At 40.4% G+C, this 22519-nt stretch overlaps 1 protein-coding gene across 11 annotated transcripts in view; it reads right to left on the reverse strand.

The window, feature by feature from the left end:
- The window catches only part of DYNC1I1 (dynein cytoplasmic 1 intermediate chain 1), a 182837-nt gene that overhangs the window by 118074 nt on the left and 42244 nt on the right, over nt 1–22519 (reverse strand). For all 11 annotated transcript variants that reach the window (XM_056486198.1, XM_056486193.1, XM_056486195.1 and 8 more), the window contains one exon: nt 21550–21665. In XM_056486198.1, coding sequence (XP_056342173.1) covers nt 21550–21665 — 116 coding nt within the window. The remainder of the gene's footprint in view (nt 1–21549; nt 21666–22519) is intronic.

A 22519-nucleotide genomic window follows, 5' to 3' on the forward strand; every position in this document is an offset into this window, starting at 1 on the left:
CACTGTTGCTGCAGGGTGGCATAGTTCTATCTAACCAGCACATCATAAAAATGGTATTCTGTTTGCACCATGCACTAAATACTGGCTGCATGGTCATATGCAAGCATTAAGCAATGGTCTTCTCTCTGAAACAGTAACAAAAACCTAAAAATAAACCAAAGGGCCCTACATGAAACAGGTTGAGATGTTCAATACCTGATGACGATCACTAAGTCTGTAAGCTTGAGTATCTGATTAAACAGAGAGGGAAAAGTGACCCTTTGAACTTATAACCTACTGGGGGTGGTTTCTACTGCAGTAACACCCCATTTAAACCCTGTGGCTACGGTACATCTGCGGTTCACTGGCTATAATTACAGCTTTAATACTGTAACTGTAGCAAACAAGTCCCATGGTGTATTAGACTAAACACATGAGGCATTTGTCCTCTCGACTACAGCCCTTTTAATGGCATTTCAGGCTCCAGCACATAAGTCTGCTCTTGGCCACGCACTCCCAAGCAGTTAAAGTTGGCCTGAACTAGTTCCAGAGGAACACTGATCCAGCCCAACTGGGCATTGGACAATTACTTGAGAATATCATTTAGGGCTGAAACTGATATTTATCTAGTGATTGAAATCAGTTGGGAACTCAGATACTGTTGTGTCAGCATTATGTCTTTCCTGGAGCCTTCAGCACTGTTGGTTTGGCTTCTTCCTACACTGGGCATTTACAGCTGGGCTGACGTGGCAGCTGAAGAAGCAGCACACTGACTGTATTTGTTTGTGTTTTTTATTATACTTCTCTCTTTATCCTGGCCACTCTCCTGAAAAAAAACAACAAACACAACCCACATCAGGAGAACTGAACTCACTTTGACTATACTTTCCCTTCCTTTTAAGAAGTCTGCCCATGTTCCCCCCTCACCATGCATTGCAGGCAGGAGTCCAGCCCAGAGCCAGGGACTCACTTTGAGCCTCTTTTGTTGGATATGTTGCAATGTGCAGCCTCATCTCTGTAACTTCCCAAAGAGAAATTGATGTCTACTTAGGGTAAGTGACCTGGGGAAACACTTTAAATGTGATGTTTCCCTCTGTCTTGATCAGTTCTCCTGGCTTTACTTCTGCTTTTTACCTCTGCCAGTGGAGCTCCAGCTGCCATGTCTCATGATCCATATATATATAGACCCCTGTAATTCTCTCTTTACTGAGAGGTTTCATCCAGCCAGCCCTGTCCAGAGGACCAACTTTGAAATTCTTGAGTCTTCCTTAAATTCTGCACTAAAATAAGTCATTAGCAGTCATACCCTTCTCCTGACCTTCAGAGCAAGAGCCAATTTTACTTTCCAAGTAGGATTTTGCTTTCCTTCACAAAATTACCATTTTTCCAGTTTTCTGCTTATATCACTTGGTCACTGAAACTTCACAGTCCTGCCAATGTGCCTGCCTACCACAGCTGGACATTTCTCTTAGAGACTTTTTATCTTTTTTTTTCTTTTCATCTTCTTTCAAAACCATTATTTAGTATTTTGTCCTGCACAGCACATTTATCTAAATGCAGAGTGACCCTGAATAAAAAGGAGGCCTGACATTTTGCCTGTGAGCTGGAAATAGGCACCAGCCTTTAAAGCAAGGCCCTTCCTTTGCCCCCCATCATCCATCCTTGAACCTCTGTTCCTCTGTACCCCACTCTTTCACAGCTCCTCCCTCTAACTGTCCTCTCCCATCACCATAAAACACCTGCATCTGCATTCCCATTTCTTCAGCTGGAAAACCCAGGGACACTATTCTATTCCTTCAGGCACTGCAGAGACTTGAAGGGGGCATGCTGTTCACTTGTCTGTTTGTTAAGTAAAAAGTCTGAGCTCCTGACCACAAAAAAAAACATGGTGAATGTAAGGCAAGTATATTCTTAGGGCAACTATTTGGAAAAAAAAATTTTGCTGGGTTTTTCTTTTGTTGTAGTTGTTTATTTGTTTTTATGTAGGAGAAATGGTAGATTTAATAAATATGCAAGAGCAGCTTACACCACAACCAGGGTCTGGTGGGAGCTGCTTCCACCAGCTGCAGGTAGAGAGTGAATCAAAGAGGCAACTTATGGCCTCACAACTCAACTACCAGCCAAAACAGTCATGGGTATTTCCTTAAAATCCTGGAAGAATACTTGGCACTCAGTTTGGTCAAAGGAAAGAGCCTGCACATGAATATTTAGATGTCTATATCCTCAAAATAATGTAGGTTAGAACTTTAAAAATAATATATGGCCTCTAATAATAATAATGGTAACGGTTCACAGGATTGTAAGCACCTTTCAGCCTAGGTTATCAAAACACTTTACAAAGGCTGTTAAGTAAGTACCATTATATCTATTCTACTCTGACATGACAATGACTTTGTGTCAGCTATAACTGAAGAACAATCCAATACTTACCCATTATTCAGCTTCCCAAAATAACTTGCAATTCTCTAAGCAGCTCTAACAGGAAAACGAAATTACAAATGGTGCAACTGAATGATTCATCCAACAGTAAATTTAACAGTTTATTCTCCTAATGGACAGAGCTACCACCTCACTGCAAATAATGACAGCTTGGATCTACATAGAATCTTTCACCCTGGATGTTCCCAAAGCCCTGCATAAGCTGCAGTTACATCAGAGAACTGCCACATGGCAGCACAACACAGCCATCTCTGGGAAGGAATGCAAGAAGCATACTGAGGCAGAAAATTAAAGAAAAAACTCACACAGACAATAGTTTTTTCTAAAGGAAATATGAAAAGCAGCATAAATTCTCAGTGTAGAAATATAGCAGAGATCTTTTTGGTAGGTAACATGAAAGCTGCAGTGAGCCAATCAGTTGAAGTATTCAGGGGTTTCCTAAATAAACACAAAAGCCAGGGCCCCAGCAGGTGGCCAAGTTTGATATTCAAATCTAACATTTTACATGTGGAGTTTTCATTAGGACAAGGTTACCACATGATGGACAATCTGTATATATTTGCAGATGTGGCATGCAGGGAAGTCAAACCTGGGCAAGGAGCATAATTCACAGCAATCTCTCTGCCTGAGAATAGCTGAAGGCAATGTCCAATCAAAGTACTGTCAGTGCAGCGCTCGGCGAATAAATGAGTTGCTTTGACAGGAAATTCCAACAGCAATTTTAATTCTGATCAGGCTTCAGGAAGTGGAAAGAATAAAAACACATCAATTATAGTGACAGGAAGTTTTAAATCACATGGCAAGCAGCTGCTGCCAAAGGACATGTCTGCCAGCTTTGTTAAGAAGTATGGTATTTTGGTGCGACCAAAATTTTACACCAAAGTTTTACAGGCTGACATCAGTCTCTAATTGCATGTTATCCCACTGCAAGGGTAAGGAAAATGACACAGTGCAGACAGCACACCATCATTTCAACAAATAAGAGAGACCACTTTTTTTTTTTTTTTTTTTTTTTTTTTTTTTTTTTTTTTTTTTTTATTTCTCTAAAATACTGACCCAAACTGAGCATATTTATAACAACTCCAGAACACACCACCAGTAATGATATGGAGCACATGCACATCTACCTCAGCAAAGCAGGCAATCCCAGCAGCAAGGCACAGAAACCATCCTTTCCTGAGTCAGCCTCAGGCTGCAGAACAATCAGCACTTTAATCATTCTACATGCACTGCCTTTTTCCATTAATCCATGCAGTAAACAGTGACCACTGCAATGAATCTCAGTGCACTGAGAGCAGGACTGAAGTTTGCTACCAAGCCTGACATTTGTTGATGTTCTTACTGCATGTTAGAGACTCAGTCTGCAAACAGCTTCCTTCACTTGGATGGGTGAAGGCTTTTCCATGCTCCCTGTGCAGTAAACACAAACAAATTCTAGGCTGGATTTCTCATCACAGAATCACAGCCACAGAATCCTGAGGGTTGGAAGGGACCTCTGGAGATCATCCAGCCCAAATCCCCTGTCAAGGCAGGGACACCTAAAGCAGGTAACTCAGGAATGCAGCCAGGCAGAACCTAACTGAGCTGGCCTGAGAATGGGATGGTGGGACTTGAGTGAACAGCAAAAAATCTCAGGCTACATTGCTAATTTACCTCTAGGGGATCATGTTTCAAATGGCTGTCACTTCAGGGAAAGTCATTCAAATGGGTGCAAATTGTTCTGGCCTCACTATCAGCTACACTGAAGCTGCCTTATACAGCACTGGGATGGAGAAGGGCATTGAAGCTAATGTAAATGTGATATATAGTCTAGCACAATGCTGTAAAGCAGCCCAGCTGTACAGAGGACTTAGAACACTGAAATAATATCTTGATCTTAGTTTTATCAACTATTTTGCAATTGGCTTCAGCAAGTATTTCTCTTCTAGAGTCCAAGAAGGGAATTGTTATTGCTGACAATGACACACATCTACAGGAGGTTAGTAGGATGTGGCAAGTGTCATTCAAGGCAAAGTGACCACAGAAGTGTGTTGAGCAGACAAAGATTGATCCTACATGGATAACTGATTTACATCCCTCACAAGTGAATTATATCCTCTGCTGTACAGCTTCCTGGCTCAAATAACTCCTGCTGTCCCTCCACTGAAATCTCCAAGAGGATCAAAGGGTTCAGAGCTGGAGACTGTTTTAGGGTAGGCAAGTATAGCACAGGAAAGTTTGCTTCAGAAAAAGAAATGTTCATGGATTTTGCTATTCACATGGTCACAACATAGTACTTTCTAGAACACTTTCCAAAATGCAGAAAGAAATAATGAAAAGTGACAGAAATATTTATGCAGATTTAGCAAAAGTGACCAAAAAGTGTGTCATTTTAACAATACTGGCAAGCTTTGTATAAAGTTTTGCTTTTCAAACAGAATAATTTTCAGTATAAAATGGAGGAAAGACTTTAACTCTACATAAAATTTTTCATTATGCCTTTGGAAACAGTGTGAATATCAGATTCCAAAACAAAGAAAAAAACCTGTCAAGATAAGACATGATATATCTTTTTATTTCATTTTAACTTCTACTTAAATAGTAAAAGAAGCTAAAACATGAAAGTGCTCATAGCTTCCTGCATAATTATCCAGATTCAGATATCTCCTCAGGAGAGATTCTGTGGGCTTTGATCCAGGGATTTTGAAGCATTTAAGGGAGATAGAGGAGCCAAATCTGGTATTTCTTCTGAAGAAAATATGGTATAATTTGCTTATGATTTTAAGGATGTTCCATGCATGGACAATCTGGCCTGAAGCCAGAGACAAGGAAAAATACAGGCAGACTTATTAAATGTCCATTATTTTTGTATGCCTGTTTCTATTATTTTTTATCTTTTCATTTACTCTTTTTAAATTTTTAATCTGTTTTTTATCTCATATCTTTTTATCTTCGTAAAGATGCTTTTTATATTCTGACAGGATCAGTGTTTCCAATCCAAAGAGCACTTAAGGATATCCATAGTGTATCTTACTAATTCTTCATACTTTTCATCAAAACCACCCTATTTCACCCTAAAAAGACACCAGTCTATGTACACACAGATTAATGATGAACACAGTGGTGCTACAGGGTTGATGGTTAGACTTGATGATCCTAGAGATTTTTTCCAACCTTAACAATTCCATGATTCTATGATTTGTACATACAGACAGGTATGTACAATACCTGTTAATGACCACTCTGGCTCAAAATCCCTTTGTGCTTCAATAACTAACCTAAACAGGCAAAGGAGTAAGTGGCACAGATTTTGTGTTTCTGTTCTCCACTATTGTCCTGCCAACTGTTATGAATGTCTGTGCACAGACCTGCTTCCAAAACCCAGCAATGGCCTTTATCACCCTGAAATTTCCCACTTAGGCCACCTAGAAGTGTACCTTGAAGGACAAGTGTCCTCTGGCACACCCTTGGATGTGTGCTTGGCTACCCTGACTTCCTATCAAAATGTTCTTAGCAGCACTATTTTCCACAATGCTCTTGTTCTGCATAAGGGCTGGGGCAGGCAGTGCTGCACTTCAGCTAAGCTGAGAAAGATCCCCTTTTTCACCCTAGGATCATTCTTCAAGCCTCTGTTTCTGTGGCAGTTTCACACGCCAATATAACCTGCCACAAATCAGATCTTTGCACATCCTCCTTCTTTGGCAAGTAGCCACTATGTGCAACATACCTACAAACCATGGGGAAAAAATCTTTGGTTTCAGTCATTTGACTTATTTCCAGCTTGATTTCTTCTCTGTTTTTAACAGTAAGAATACCCAGCATCTGGACTGCTACACTTTCTTAGGGCCCTGCCTTTCTGCTTCAAAGGTCCACTGGTTCACTGTCAGTGTTCACAGGCTGATAAATGACTAACAGTGTGTCATGGGTGTACACAACTCAGCCCTTGTAGTCCCAAGCTTTAGTCCTTTTCAGGTTTCTTTTACTTTGTTCCCAAAACTGCTTATCAAAAGTAACTCCAGGAACAAAGTGCACTAATTATACACAATGTTGTGTTAGTGCTGGTGACCACAGGAACACAGACCAATGCCTAACAGCTTGACCACTTGACAACATGAACCAAAGGCAAAGAGCAGCACTGATTTACCAGGAGGTGACTTACAGAGCCTTTGATGTCCTGTTACTGCATACTGAAGTGCATATCCCCACGATGTATGATGAAATTATTCACTCTTACAGCTGTGTGATCTTCCCTTCATGTGGCTCTGCCTATGTCCAGAGACACTTCCACACCACAATGCACAGGGCAGCAGTTCTGAGACTGCCACCTTCATGCTCACACTCAATGTAAATTGTTCTGGTTTACCCTGCACAGAATCTAGTCCACCAGCTGACAACAGACCCCCAGGGACAGAACATGACACTCAGCTGCTGGTACATTTAGTCCAAGAGCTCTCTGTGTTAAGTGACAGGAGCTCTACCTTCCCTGAAGGGTACATTGCAGCTTATCAGAACAAGCTTATTTGATTTGCTCTAATGAGCAAAGTTCACTGGACACTGCAGTCAGAGCATCTGGAATCAGGAGCAATGTAACAAAATACCTCATTAGTCTGTGGTCAGATTTTGTCCCATGTAGGACAGTCAGCTCCTCATATCCTTTCCTTCTGTTACCTTCAGGAGCATCCTGTTAATTTCTTAGGAAAATACCAATATGTCTTTATGGTATTCAGGACTTCTTCCACCTTCTTCCAATTATTTCTTCATTTAATTCCTTTTCATTTCTTCATTCTTTACAATCTAGTATTTATCCACCTTCTTTTTCTGTTCATCATGCTTTATTTTTCATACTTATCACCAGGAAGTATTCTTGAGCTTTTGATGCTCCTTCATCTCTTCAGCTCTTTCTCATTCCACCAAGTGCCAAATGTCATATTTTTCAGCATTTTCTCCAAACACCTTTTTTTATTTAGCTTGTGACTGGTCCTCTCCAGTATAATTTTGTTTACTCATCAGTTGGGGGAAAACAGATATGGTGATTTACTGTTGTTATTACTATTGCCTAAACCTTAGAAAACTGTGTAAAAGATCACAGGTGGATTCAACACTGAAATCCCCCTCCCAAGAGAACAGTCCCATCTCCAGGTAACCACTGACTGTTTTCCAGCTGATAAACTGATACTCCTGGAAGTCCTCTTCTTTTTAGCACCTTCCAATGAGAGAGTTTAAAGGGCTCTCCTGACCTCAGTGAGTTGATCAATGGTATAAAAGGGTGATGCTGGTACAGGGTGATTTTGTAACCAGTTTCCTATCCAATTCCTCACAACTATTAGAACACACATTATTTATGAAGATGCCTTTCAACATTCATCTCAGTTTCCTAGTCTCTGCAAAACCACTGGAAGTCTGTAGCCTCCACTGCAAACACTTCTCTAGGGATCCTGCTACTCCCTGTAGAGATGTGACTTGTTCCTAAGTCCTCTTCCTCTGGTCCAAGGCTTCTTGCTTCATTCCTTCCTTCCCTGAGGAACTAGTTCAGGATTCTTGCACAACTGAGATCTCACCATCCAAAGAACCACAAAAATACAGCTCTGTGTTTCAGCCTGGCCACACCCAGACTCAAGATTTTGAAAAGAAAGTGCTTAAAACAAATGAAGAGCCTACCTCTTTTGGCAAGAGCATACTTCTCAACAGAAGGAATGTGGGTCGACGGCTTGCAGGAAAAGGACACAAGTCACTGTCCTTTTTAGAGACCTTGGGTGCAAGTCTTAACATACAAGAGGTTCAGAGGACTAAAATTCCACTAACTCTAACCAGCCAAGGGAATGACCCAGCTTGTTGCAGTGTCTCAGCATGTCTCATAAAATGCACTGAAATATTTGCTAACGAGGCTATCTGCATGTTATTTTTCATTTTTATTACAGCAGCACTAGGAGTGCCCATCAGTATCAGGACCTTGTGCCTGGTACAGATGTCAGTGTGTTAACCAAAGGAGAACACATCATTCAACTTTCTACTCCCAACAGAAGCAGTCAAATAACAAGACCCTTTCATGTCAGTGTGCCATTTGTACAGACAAATTCTCAGCAGCATGGGTCATAAAAGCTAGCCCACAAGGACTGTTTCAAGGGGAAAAAAAAAAAGATTCTTAAATTTATTTTAAGATTCATATCTATGAATCCATGCCTGTGCATTTAACCATATAAATAATTCACTTAAGTGTAAGAGACCTGCTTTTAAAAACTTCACCACTGTGTCATAGCATGGAAACAACCTCAGGGCTACTAGGAAGGGGGTTCAAACATCCCTCTTATAAAACACATCATTATGCATTAGAGGAAACTTCATTCAACAGAGAAGAATGGCACACCAGCTGGAGGTGAACACCATAAACCACATAAAGTTTTAATTAAATTCATTAAAAATTCTTTGTCTCTCACTGTGTTTGGAGGCAGATAGAACCCTTTAACAATGGCCAGCACACAATCAGGTTTGTCAAAACTAATAATAATACAAAAGCATTTGCTTACCCTGGGACATTTTGAAAAAGTTTGAGTAACTGTATTATTTTTAATATGGGACATTTATAAATTATTGCAAGATGTGGCCAGTATTGGAGCAGAGTTGCTCCTTCTATTGTTCATTGGATTGATAAAAGGTGTTAATAATAAAACGCACATTTTTAACATTGCCAAAGTGAATTAACCTGGAATACAGTAAAGAAGCATATTTTCCCCTTAAATGCATATATATATATATATAATACATATATTTAGTAGGGTCTGTTGCATAAAACAAGGGGAATTAGCTTTAAACTAGAAGACATAAGGAAAAGTTTTTTCACAAGGAGAGTGGTAAAACACTGGTGCAGGTTGCCCAGAGAGGTGGCAGATGTCCCATCCCTGGAACCATTCAAGGTCAAGTTGCACAGGGTTCTAAGCACCCTGATCTAATTGAAGATACCCCATTGAAGAGTGGTTGGATTAAATGACATTTAAAGCCAACCCAAAATATTCTATGATATATCAATACATTTTTCATGATCAGCATTTCTTTACAGCACATTTTCTATATTCTGTACTGATAAATATGAAAAACACATCTCCTGCCCTTCAGAGCTTGTGCAGTCCATCAGCAAAACAGGATACAACAAATGAATGTTACAGCACCAGATCCCCTCCTGCAAACACATACATGCCTGATATCAGACAATCAAATATGTCAGAGGAGTAATGATGAGCACAGAACATGCAGAAATACTTTAGGATTAAGCTGCTAACCAGGGTAAAAGAGGATAGCTATTTGGTTGCCTGGCTCTTATGTAAATGACTTTGTTTTTCAAAGCTGGAAAGCCCAGCAAAATACTTTCGTATTTAATCAAATACAGATAAAATGATTCTACAATGTACTGAAGGGCTTCACATGATGAGTCACTGACAATGTCAGCTATTTAGACTCATGGCAAGCACTTCATTTGGTCCCAGTCCAGGTCCCATTTCAGTCAGTGGGAGTCTTTTCCCTGATTGCAACATGAGCCTTTGTTAGTAAATTATCTCAAGCTGATGAACCATGAAACAGAAAAGGTACTTTTACTAACCTTTTCTAATCTAGATTCATTAAGGATAATCACAAACCAGTACTAATTCACTAATTAGAGCTGAAAACATCCTCTTTGCATAGCTAACACCTAAGGGTTGGGTATTCATTTTTCATACTTCACCAAGACACTCTAATACAAAAATACTGCAGGTCAAATGAACAATCCAACAACCTGTGTGATATGGTTGAAAGTGATGAAAGAAGAGATGAAAGCAGATATTCCCCATGCTACACCTCAATAAACAAAGTAATGGTTTTGCCCATTTCACAGTCATGGTGCTATAATTTCTGGATCTAGATATGTATCCACTTGATGCTCAGCACTCATTGGGAGAGAGAATTTGATGGGTTTTACTGTACAGCAAAAACCCTTGAGCAAAACAGGACAGAAACACGTATTAGGGGAGCTACACAGTTTTCAAACTAGACTGATATATCAAAATAAATGTTAGCACATAAAGTGTAGTATTGAGTTCACACAATAAAGTCCTCTGAATAGTATGAAAACTTAATTGAAGATATAAAAGAGCAAACTATTTTTTCTATTTTTTCTCTATCCTATTGCCTTTATCAGCTGGGAAAGTGCTGTCCTCAATTATATAGGTTTCAGAGGAAAATAAGTTGCCTGCTTTTTCCCTTTTCTTTCACAGAGACCCAAGAAGCAACTTCAAAGAGGAATATCTAAGAGATGAAGGAGCTCAAGAAAAGAAATAGCAATAACAGTAGTTCCAAAACTGTTTCAGAGGATGACAGTAAAATACTTCATAATGCATATGCCCATAGTCCCATCACAAAATGGTGGGAATTACCTAAACCAAACCATCTAAAAATGAAATGAAATGAAATGAGATCTTGTAGAGGTCAGCTTTATGTGTGAATCTACAAGCTTCTGTACATCTACAGATATCATACAGATAGGGAATACATTATGTAAACATTGTATCTATAGATGTATACTTAAATAACCACATAAATGTACCTGCAACTATTAAACACAGTTCTGTCCATAGACTAGAGAGACAGTAAGAGAAAGGAGAGACCAGATTCATCTCCTGTTCACTCTCTGCCTCCATCCTGTTACAACCCAAGAATGGCAGAACACATATTTACCAAGCACACAGTGCCATGGTGCACTTGTGCCTGCTCACTCCACCCTAACTCTGTCCAAGGTATTCTTGAAAATGGAAGCTCACTGTTCACTAGACACCTTTTCATGACTGCACAAATGAGAAGCACATGTAAATTTGTTATATCTTTGCTTAAATAGCAGCTCTTACATCCCTAAAATGTATGTAAACATGCCTAACTTTTAGGAACCCTGCCTACTTGGAAATCCTGAATCCAAGCTTTCTGCAATACCCAGCCTAGCAAAGAGGAAAAGGCAGATTATAAGAGATGCTTATTCCTAATCAGTACAAACTGTGAGCATGTTACAGCATACCCAGTTCACATCTGGACCAAATTAACTAGGTTCCACTGGTCTGGAAACTTGGGCACAGACTGAAGGACAGTCTGGGCTAGGGTCCCTCACAAGACCGTGTTGGGTTCAGCTCTTTTGGCCTCAATTATCCCCTCATGTGATTCCCAGCAAGTCTCATGCCATAGATAAGTAGTCTGTGAAACACATGTAGGAGAAGATGTGCTGTCCCCTTGTGTAGGATTTCACTGTGTAAGATTGTGCTGTGTTTTCAACTGCACATTGTCAGTGACGTAATACCAGCACACAGAGAATTCTTCATGTAGTCACAAGTGAGATCCTTAGTGCCTCCTGTGTTTCATAGCAGAGGAGTGGCTGTTTTGAGCATGCTGCTGCTGAGTAATTGGTGCCTAGGAGAGGAAGAGTGAACATCTGAATGGAGATGACAAGAAAGAAAATATGAAACAATTACAATTAAGGGTTAAAATTTCAAAAATTCTCTGGTTGTGCAGCTGGGGCAAGACCTTCAAAGAAGTTCAGCTCCAAACCAAGAAGTGAATTCTGAGTCCTCAAAACCCAGCAGCTGCTACTGAGATCAGTGAGTCTATTCATAAGTGCAGAGATTTGCTTGTGCCAATCACAGAGGAGCTCAACCCATACTGAGCTTGGACGTGGCAAACTTCAAACACAATTGGGGTGAGGAAAAGAAAGGAGTATCCACAGCAACAACATGCAATTATAGTCTTAAAATAAGTGTGAAGCTTCATGGCTCAAGCTCAACATATTTCAGAAAAATAATGATAATGTTTTCACTTCCTGTGTACTTTAAGTAGGGTATTAGCCTGCAGAAAGAGAGAGTGCTGGTTGGAGGTTTATGGCTAGGACATACATCTGAAGTAATTGTGGCTCAGAGCAAATACATGCTAAGTTTATTTTAAATAAGATAGATGGGCAAGTGACAGCCAGGGACTGGCTGAAAAGTGACATTATTTGTGGAGACAGTCTATTGTATTGCAGCAAAAGAGAATTCCATCTTCTATTAATAGTGGCCAGTGGGAATTCATGCTGAGACTTTTACTTTACTGACATATCCATTTCATTAAATGTTTCTTCATCCAGAACCTTTCTTCAGTTTTCAGAGTAACTCTTGTGTGTGAGCAAGCAAAAAGATTCTCTGGAAAGGATCCAGCTACTACTGATTTTGAGCAGGGATTCTCAGGTATTAAATACAGATGAGATCTACAGTTTGTCTTTATACTAAATAGAGCATGGCTTTACATGACCTTGGAGCAGCTCTTGGGAGGGAGAAGGGGGCCCTGGGGTGCCACCAGGTCTCTGCCCAGATGCTCAGGTCAGAATGTGAGGACACACCTGGTGAACAAAGACCCAGCTTGGGGTGCATCCCCATTCATCCTCAAGGCAGGCAGTCATGTGGGGTGTGCCAGATTCTTCACTGTGCCCAGCCCAGGCACTTGGCTCCCTCTCCAGCTAGTCTGAGGGCAAGCAGCTGGCACTGCTCTAGCCAAGGCAGGTGGCCTCTCCTATGGAAATGAGCCAATTAAAGGGACTAGAGAGGGGCACAATTAGCCAGCTTCTTAGGCTGAGGCTCAGCTATAGAATTGGAGACAGAGAGGTGCTGAACAGGAGCATTTTCAGCTGCATAATTTTTGACCCAGCACATTAATACTGTGGGTTAAAACAGAGGAGGGGATTTTGGCACGTGAATCTTTTTCATCTCTTAGAGTGCAAGTGCCAAGGATCAAATTGAGAAGTGTGCAGTAACCAAGCAGTTTTCTGTACATCTTTTTAACACCACTAATGAAAGCCTTTCCACATTATGGCTTGTGTCTATGTCAGCCCTGATTTTGTATCTACTTACAGGATTAGAAAGATTAAGTGCTAATTAGAGCACTGAGGATTAATAACTGCTACTTCTGCATGGCACATTTTTCTTAATCTTGTCTTAAATTCTAGTGGAGATTGGTCCATGTTACAAAGCCAGAATTTGCCAAAGGTTACTAAACACATAATAGAAGGTGCTGGGTATTAGTTTTCTTGTATATACTGAATAGGCATCACCCATCAGTCTAAAGAAGGAATTACAGGAATGGCAGGAAAAAGCACGCTTTGTTTTTGAAGAAAACAAAAAGGCATGTCTTCATTGTTCTGTTGGAAGCACTGTTAACCCAAATTTCACCCTTTTTACACTTTCAGGTCTGAACCTTCTCATTTGAGCACTGTAATACACATTGCTAATTCAAAGCATATTCAAACACTGCTGAAATTATACATAAAGTGATAACTAAGAACATGTGAAAACAGCAAACAGAGAAAAATTGGCCACTGTCATTCCACTGATTGCTGACTGGGGAAATCATGGTACTGTTCATTAGTGGGACAATTTCCTTGTTCTCATGTTAAAGCTAAGTTGCAACATACTAATAGTCATATATTTTCAAATAAGTTTAGAAATATTTCATTGCTTGAGGGGAACATTTAACAAATCAGCTCAATACAGCAGTTGTTCATGTGTAAAACATGGCCAGGATCTTTTCCAGAGAAGAAAGACTTAGAGGAAGGTTTTAATTTCCAGCCAACAAAGAATTCAATTTGCATACAGGTGTTACAGGGCTTCTCTCTGAATTCATGGATCACTGCTAGTTTCAGATGTCAGGACACAGAGATGGGTCAAAGGCACTGTGAGATGACTTGCAGCTAGTTAAAGGAGTCTGAGGTCAGGGCTCTCAACATCAGCTCTCTTGTTTTCCATCAAACAACACCAGATGTACCAGGATCTCATTCAATTACATTATTTCCCACTGCAACTAAAGGAGCCAGTTGGTTTCCACACAAGGAGACTGACTACAGTGTTTTTTGGATTATTCTTGAGGCAAACAGTTTCCCGTCTCCTGGGTGGAGGATGGGACTCGCTTAAAAGCAGAGAGCAAGGATCACCCATTAGGATGGAGAAGGCACAAGGAGGGGTGGGATAGCATAGTCCTTCTCCAAGAAGGCTGCAAAAGCTCTGAGGCAGTATTGTTTCCATGCACAGAACAAAATTGCACAACAGCCCCCTCCAAGGCAGCAAAGGCCAAAAACTGGTTCCTTGTTTCATCAAGAAGGTAGTTAAGCTTTGGTTTGTTCCTCATCTTTTGTTGCCTGAATGGTTTAGAGAAAGCACAGCTCAGCAGTGACAAGTCTGCTTTTCCCTCCCCACCCTCATAAAGAATTACCAGATATACTTTCTTGGCTTGCATTTAATGCAGAGCTACCTTGTGCAAAAGAAACCAGAGTCTGCAGAAAGTCAGGGACACTTTGGAGCAAGGAATTCCTACGTGCATGTGCCTGGTTTTCAGGAGACCTGCCTAAAATTTTATTAAGGTTGTGGAGGAGCTGCAAAGAGTCAAGTTACTTGATCCCTGTGTAATGAAATGATCAAGAAAAAGTCTAAGATCTCTAAGGAGTTTTCTTTATTCAGACCTCCAACTGTGTGTGACCAGAGGCAATCTTCTCTCTGTTAAACCAGTTCTTAGTAGATAATTCCCTGAGAATTACTGATGCTTAATAAATTGCCAGATCTGCTTGCTCAAAACAGTTTAGCATTAAAAGGGCTCTCTGCATAAGACTATCTGAGAACCATCTTGAGAAAAACACTTTTCCAGAACTCTTTAGAGAAAACCTGGGAAGAGAAACAGGGAATGGGAGCTAATACTGAAATATGACTGCTGATTAATATACTGTTAGGCCACCTTTTAGAAATTGACTGTGACAGTCTTGCAGAAATCCTGCTTGAGCCCAAGCCTGTTACATATTTTAGGAGAACAGATATTTGATGTCTCTTTCTGCACTCAAACACCAAAATATCCATGACCAGACTGTGGCCTCTTCATTCTTCCTCCAAGAAGAAATCCTTACAAGTGTCAAATACATTTTTCTGTACAACAAAAACCAGAGAAACACATTTCTAAAGCCAATATTCTATATTCTAATTCTGTAACACATAAAGTTATCATAAGCCAGATGGTGAAGAAAGCCTTCAGAGGCTTCATACATCCAGTGTCTGTAGCTTGCTAGGAGTGGAATACAGGAGTGGAATACAGACCTACCACACCTGGCAGCTGTCTGTTGTGGCTGTTCTGGAATATATATATCTTAACAAATGGTACTTTACTATTGTAATTCAAAAAGGGATTAGCAATAACAAGGGTTTGCACCTGATTTCACTAGTGTATTATTGCCCTGAATACCTGTGACTGATTTTCTAAGGCTTTTGAACATTTCTAAATAATGTAATTTTCCCCCCCAATTTCTGTGTAATGCCTTGGTCTCTTCTCACACTTTTTTCATCAGCTCATTCATACATCTCATTCATACACATCAAGCACCTTCTGTTGTGCATAATTCCTGCCTTGGACAAAAGGAGTGCTGTTCCTCGGGTGACTCCAGCATCCCTGCATTCCCCCCCCGCCAGCGCTCCTCAGGCGCGGCACTTCACGGCTGCACCACCAGAGAGCGCTGCCTGAATGCATTTCAAAGATTTTTATGTCAAATTTATAAAAAAAAAAAAAAAATTAAAATCCACTTTGAAAACTTTGTTATTTAGAAAAGGTGATAAAGTTGTGGCAGGAAGAAAGAGGAATTATTGAGAGACTGCTACACAATACAATGCCTCAAATCTTTGCAGTGCTTCATTCTATCTCATCCCATCTTGAACAGTCTGGTACAACAGTACAAATTAAGCTTTGCTGTTTTAATCAAACAAAGCCATGGTGAATCAGAGTGCTTATGCCAGCTATTGAGATCCATGGTACAACTCTGCTGGATTGCAATCTGAAAAGACAAACTGGATTTTTACAGCTAACTAAGAACATCTAGTGATACATGGTACTGCTTAGGATGGAGCACAATATTTTACAAAATTAGAAAACATTATTACAAAATTAATGTCCATTAGTACAAATCCTAAGGCTCTGTCTTTAAAAAAGTCTCTCTTCTTTACCACTGATTTATCTTTAGGTTATCTTCTCCTTTTAGTAGTGATTTCTACCCTAGTTTTGCTTTTCATCACCTCTTTTTGTCTTACAACAGAAGGTCTTTGCTTTCCCCCTGGTTATGTCCACTTTCCATCACACATTATCATGTATCCTGACACATAAGTTGCATGCATGGTAATGCACAAATGTGCATCTGCATTTCCCATTAAATGAGGCGCTCAAAGCTATTCTTGGGTCCAGACTTGTCCTTTTCAGACTGGAGCTGAGCTTAAAATTCTCTGGAGGGAAAAGCCAAAATAAGCTCTTTATCTTAAAGCTTCTGATCCATGAGTCTGGCCAGATTGGCCATGGGAAAGCTCAAGTATGATTTCACTTAGTTCTGGGACTGGCTTTTCCAAAGCACAGTGTGCATTCACAAAGCTAAAGCTGAGCTACAGTCAGGCACAGCAAGGCACAGCAGGGCTGGGGCAGAGTTTGCTGGGCTAGAGGTCTGCTGCACAGTGTCCTAAAGCATGTACAGACACAGATCTCCTCACTCATTAAACCTGGAAATCTCAGACCTTGACAAGAAAAGTATAAATAGGTTTTTCCATGGATTTTATCATGGAAATGATAAAATTCCAGAGGCCTGACTTGCTTTCACAGCACTGTAGCTTGTCAGTCCTAGTCACAGATAACTTCCCATCCAATTACCAAAACTCAAAGAGGCCACAGGCCTCACATGATGCCAATGCATCTTAGACATGTACATTCTGCCCAGTAATGACAAACCTAAGTAAATATGGCCATAGAAAGTGCTCTCTTATCAAGTTTGTCAGTGAGGAATTAGCTGATGCAATCAGTGGCACCTAGAGAGTTTTAGTTCAGTATTGCTTGCAGTAGGTACCCAACATTTGGTATCACACACAGACACCTGAACTCAGGTGTCTCATGAGCCTGACTGTGAGCAGAATTCCCCTCCCTTCCCTCACTGCTTAAAAAAGGGTAAATTTTTAAGGAAACCTTAAAAAGGAACCTTAGTTCAGAGAATCGCACTGTCAGACACACACAGAACCCAACCCAGCCTCTGGAGCTCCAGCTCCATTTTCCCACCTCATTCCAGCCTACTTCCAGATGGAGTAGAGAGCTTATTTTTCTTTTTTCTATAGTAGTCAAAATGCCCTTAGTGTTTGAAAATGTCAGATAAACAGATGGATGACAGGTCTCAGTTGTGTTCTTTGCCAGAACTGGGCTACATTTGTGATGTAGGATGAGGTTGTCCTCCTCAGGAGGTGAGTATGGCAGATCATTTGTTTTTCCCCCATGAGCAAACATCTGTTGAAGATGATAAACTGATGAAGTGCATATGAATTCCATGGTTTTAGAAAGTCAGATATTCTCTTGGACACAGGACCTACCCTTTCAGGCATGCATTTCTGACTAACCTATTTGCAGTGACAGACTGTCAAGCCAGAATGTGAGAGAATCTTATTTTATTGATGTAGTTTCTACTTCAAAAACAGGAATAACAACACTCCTGACACCGGATAGCAAAGCCAGAAAACTCACAGAATTTCTCCTTCTTGCAGCCTTCAGTTTCTGAGGGACCCAGATCAGAGGAATATCTCCCTTCTCTGAGATTTTACCTCCTGGACCATTAAAGAGCAGAAAAGCAAACTGGAGATGAGGCAGGCATCTAGCAGAGCCTGGATGAGCAGACTGTTTTCCTGTCTGAAAAGGTGGACTGCAGGCAGTCACACTGAGCCCAGCCCACTGCTGTGCAGCAGGGAGGGACCCTGGCAGAGGCCAGGCCAGGGCTTTTCTGTTTCCTCCCAGGTGCACCTTTAGCAAACAGGGGGTCTGCAGTGCTTTGGAGGGTCCAATCATTGAGGGCTACATGGGGCTGCCATGCCTGAGGTCATGTTAGAGCCTCTGCACAATGAGGTCCCAGAGACCTCTCAAAATATATTTGGCATGGTCTAGGTCTTAATCAACTCCAGAATGGAAAAAACAGCCCAAGTAAAATTTCTCTCAATCCCTACAAATACCTGAATTCAAGTTTAATTATAGAAGGAGGAGAGGGAAAGGAAAGAGCATGTTTTTTTTTTCTCAGGCTCCAGAGCCAAGATTTGTGTGTTTTTGAAATCATCCTGCAAGGAAGAAAAGGCTGAAGCTGACTGTGACCTAAATAAAGCAAAAGAATTAGGTACTTGTGATCAAAGGATTGAATGATGCATATACACATCTCCCTAAATAATAGAGTTGGTGGGGGAAATGACATGTCATTATTCCTCTGAAATAAAGCAAATTACCTGTTCTGAAAAGAGGAGGTAATCTGTTTTTTATACAGTGAAGAATAATGCCACACTATTTCTTCTAAAATTAGTAGCTGACAAGCTTAGACTTCAGTGCACATAGCATCTGGCTCTCTGGCACCACATGGACTTATCAGAGTGAACCCTTCCTTTTCCAGTTTTATAAGGCTTGGTGGGCAATAGCCATTACCACAAAGAACATCCACTGAGCTCCAGAACAGAGTAGGTTTGAAGTACATCAGACTTTCTTTCTTGCTCTCTAGAGAAGCAAATGCAGAAAACCTGATGGGATATTTTGAAAAAGCTGAAGAACTTTGAATGGAGTCAAAGTCCTCTTTTCACCCATATTTCCACCCATCTTTCCACTCTTCATTAATTGTCTTCCAAACAAGAAACAAGTATGGGAAAATCTCATCCTAAAATTCTGCATTTTAACATTTTCACTATTCAAGGCAGGCAGTGAAAAGTGAATTCCAAACACTGCAGTCAGACTCATCCAAGTAAATAAGTTTCTTGTTTTCTATTCTCAAACCCTAAAGCTTCAGATGCAAAATAACTGAGCCCATAACAGTAGTAATGGCTGAACAAATTATCTTGAAAAGATAATGGCTATATTTTATTACATGAATGCATAGAAACAGTGTAGGGACTTCTTCTTTAAGCTGCTCTCCTGAGGAATCTCTCTCTACTGTTCATGTTTAGACTGACAGTGTGAAGGGCTCAGCATTAATAAAGAAGCTTGGGAGATTGGAAACCTCGGAATTCATTTCCATCAGACCTTGGAGACCAAAATCACAGTGATTATTTATCCCCTACAGAATTTCAATTAAAAAGCCTCTCAACAAAATAACCAAAATTTCCTGAATCTTCTTCACTGATGCACATCCATAATCATATCCAAGTTATATGCAGAGAATTCCCCAGCAGCAGATTGGAAAGGAAATGTAAGTTACACTTTCCCTCCCAACTCTGAAGGAAGAGACTGGGTGATATTTCCTCTGTGTTTCAATACGGAAAACATCACTATTGTTGATGTTTCTTCCTTGGCTGTGATGACAGAGAGTAGGAAAAATAAAGCCAGTCACCAAACCCATGTGTTTGACCTCTTCCATCACAGTTCTGGCCCAGACAGTTTAAAGTGCATGATGTTCTATGTTTGCACTTATCTTCTTTCACACAAATGAGGAACAAGTGACTTTCCTCTGTGCTGGAAGGACCAATTCAAACCACACTGCCTCTCTGCTCATTGTCCTGATTGCCAGGCTCCATCACACTGTTATTTGGGGTTTTTTCTTTGAAGGGTAGGAGATTGTCCTTCTCCTTAGCAAGAAAAGGCTTTTGTAATAGTTGAAGAGCCCCTTGGCAAAAAAGCAAGATCTTACTGAAAGAAGATTCTTCCTTAAGTGAGCCTGTCCTTTTCAGAAAGGCAATTGAGCTCATGCGTGCTGGAGTCATAGGTCTGAGGAAGGCAAACACAAAACCATGTCTTAAATTCCCCATATCCATAGATTCTTGCACTGGATAAATTCCATGTGTCAGAGAGGAATGACACCCTCTCCATCTGATCTCACAATGGATTCATGATAATACTCCAGGGTTGAGCATCAACCAGTCTTAAGCAAAGAAGACAAAGACTCAGGGGCAAAACTCATTTTCTCAAGGCTTCAGCAGCCCACAGAGAGACAAGCAGAGATGAGCTGGATTGACCCAGGGAGGCTTCTGAGACAGCTTCTCCCTATGAGCAGGCAAAGCTCTCTGGACATGCTGCTCAAGAAGCATCATCCAAGCAAAAGGACTGTCTGTGTTTGAAGGCACTATTTCAATCCATAGATGACCAGGGAAACTTGTGTTCCAGAAAATGTAGCTCAGCAATTTCTATTTCTGCTTCTTAAGGCAGAGCTGGTAACTCAGTTGTCAAAAAAAAAGAAACCAAGCTGGCCAAGCTTATCACTCTATTTTCCCTGACAGTAATTTATATTTAGACAGATTTATCACCACCACCTACTGAACTTACTTGAGTATTTTTCTTCTCTGAATGAAGCCTGGTAAAGTTCTACACCATCTTCTGCAAAAAATTACTCAGTTGTTGAACTTTTCTTGATCCTTCATTGTTAACAGTAAATATTATGGCCAAGACTGCTGTGAATTTTTCCTCTTCTATCCACTTTGTTCCAGTGCATAGATAACATCAGGCTAATGTGCAGTTCTGCATTCAGTTTAAATGGCACCACTGACCTGCAATCAGCATTCTGTGGTACAACACTTGCAGATCAGCAGCCCCCTGCCACTCTGTGTGTTCACTTATCAACAAGAGAGCCAAACAGCCAACAAACAGCTCCATGAGTACAGCAGGATGTCAGCAGAGAGAAAGAAAGGCTGTCCACACCAAAGTATGCAAACCTCCTTTTTCAGTACATGGAGCTAGGCTGCAACTTCTCCCCTACTTCACCTACAGCAGGGACACAATTACCCTGACCAAACAACCACGGGAAACTTTCCAACTCTGCCTCTTTACAAAGCACAGAATTTATAACTTCCTTGAGAAAGCATTAAAAAATTGAATAAAGTGCAATTTTTATTATATTCATAATGATTTATTTTTTTAAATGTTCCCATTAAACTGCTATCTAAGCACAACCCATTGTAAATCAGTAGTAGTTTGGTTCCACCTGCATTTAAAGTGATTTTTATAATTATTCTCATCAGAACAGCCATTAATCACATAAACAATAGCTGGCTTGCAGAAAATACATGATAAGCAGCTATGTTATGACTTACTATTATTTTTATTACATTCTTTATCTCAGATGCAAATTTCCTATTAATTTTTTTTTAAAGAAGACATAAATCTTACCTTCAGACTGATGTGTGGCCAGAGGTGTCTGTGTCTCCTTGGAGTAGGACACCACCTCCCGAGGTAGGAAATCCACCTGGGTGATCTTTGACACCCCCAGCTTGTGCAGTCTGCGCCTAAGGTGGAATTCACAACATCAAAAGGTCAGCCATGTTAAATGTAAATCAGCAGCAGGAACAAATGTTTGCTGTTAGGAGCAGGATAGAGATACTTCAGTGTTTGTTAAGACGAAACACAACACAGTATGCATGAGAAGTACCTCATTGCAGTGAAGAAAATTAACCTGGGAACCATTTGTTGTAATAAAGTGCAGTTGTTGAACCTCTAGATCATGCTGCTGAGAGGGACTGCAAATAAGAGAGAAATGGCCTGCCTGTGTCCCTCTTAACATGCAACAAAATCCTCTTTCACACCATCATTATTATGATGTTCTGTCTGCTCACAGGAGTTCATCCTCAGCCTAGGAAACACAGTTGTGGAAAGGGTACAGTGAGTGCAAACCAGGATGGATTAGACTGCCAAATGTTCAGCTGGGAGCAATAACAGAGTCTTTAACTGGCAAGGTGGGTAATTTCCATAAAGAGGGACATTCTCTCCCTTCCACAGGAGTTGTTAATTGTGGCACTGAAGTAGGTTTATGATAAGTGGAGTCCTAATGCAAAGGCTGGATGAGAGCTAGAATACTGGAACTGGAGCAGAGAAAGTATAGTCTTCTATTTTGTCTACTTCCATTACTTTAAATAAACCATATGAAATAAATCTGTGAAGCAAACTAACTGTAAGTGGGTAAGGGAAAAAGAAGAGAGACATCTGAGCACACTTTTAGGTGTGCACAGTTCACTCAGCATTGGGAAAATAAATCAATTTATGTCCTGAATGTTATTTGACTGTTGGTAGAGAGTGAATAATATAAAAATGGTTACTTGGAAGTGTTTTACCAGAAAAAAATGTCAACTTTCAGCAAAGAAAT

This window comes from Oenanthe melanoleuca, chromosome 2 (assembly GCF_029582105.1).
Source record: "Oenanthe melanoleuca isolate GR-GAL-2019-014 chromosome 2, OMel1.0, whole genome shotgun sequence".
NCBI lineage: Eukaryota > Metazoa > Chordata > Aves > Passeriformes > Muscicapidae > Oenanthe > Oenanthe melanoleuca.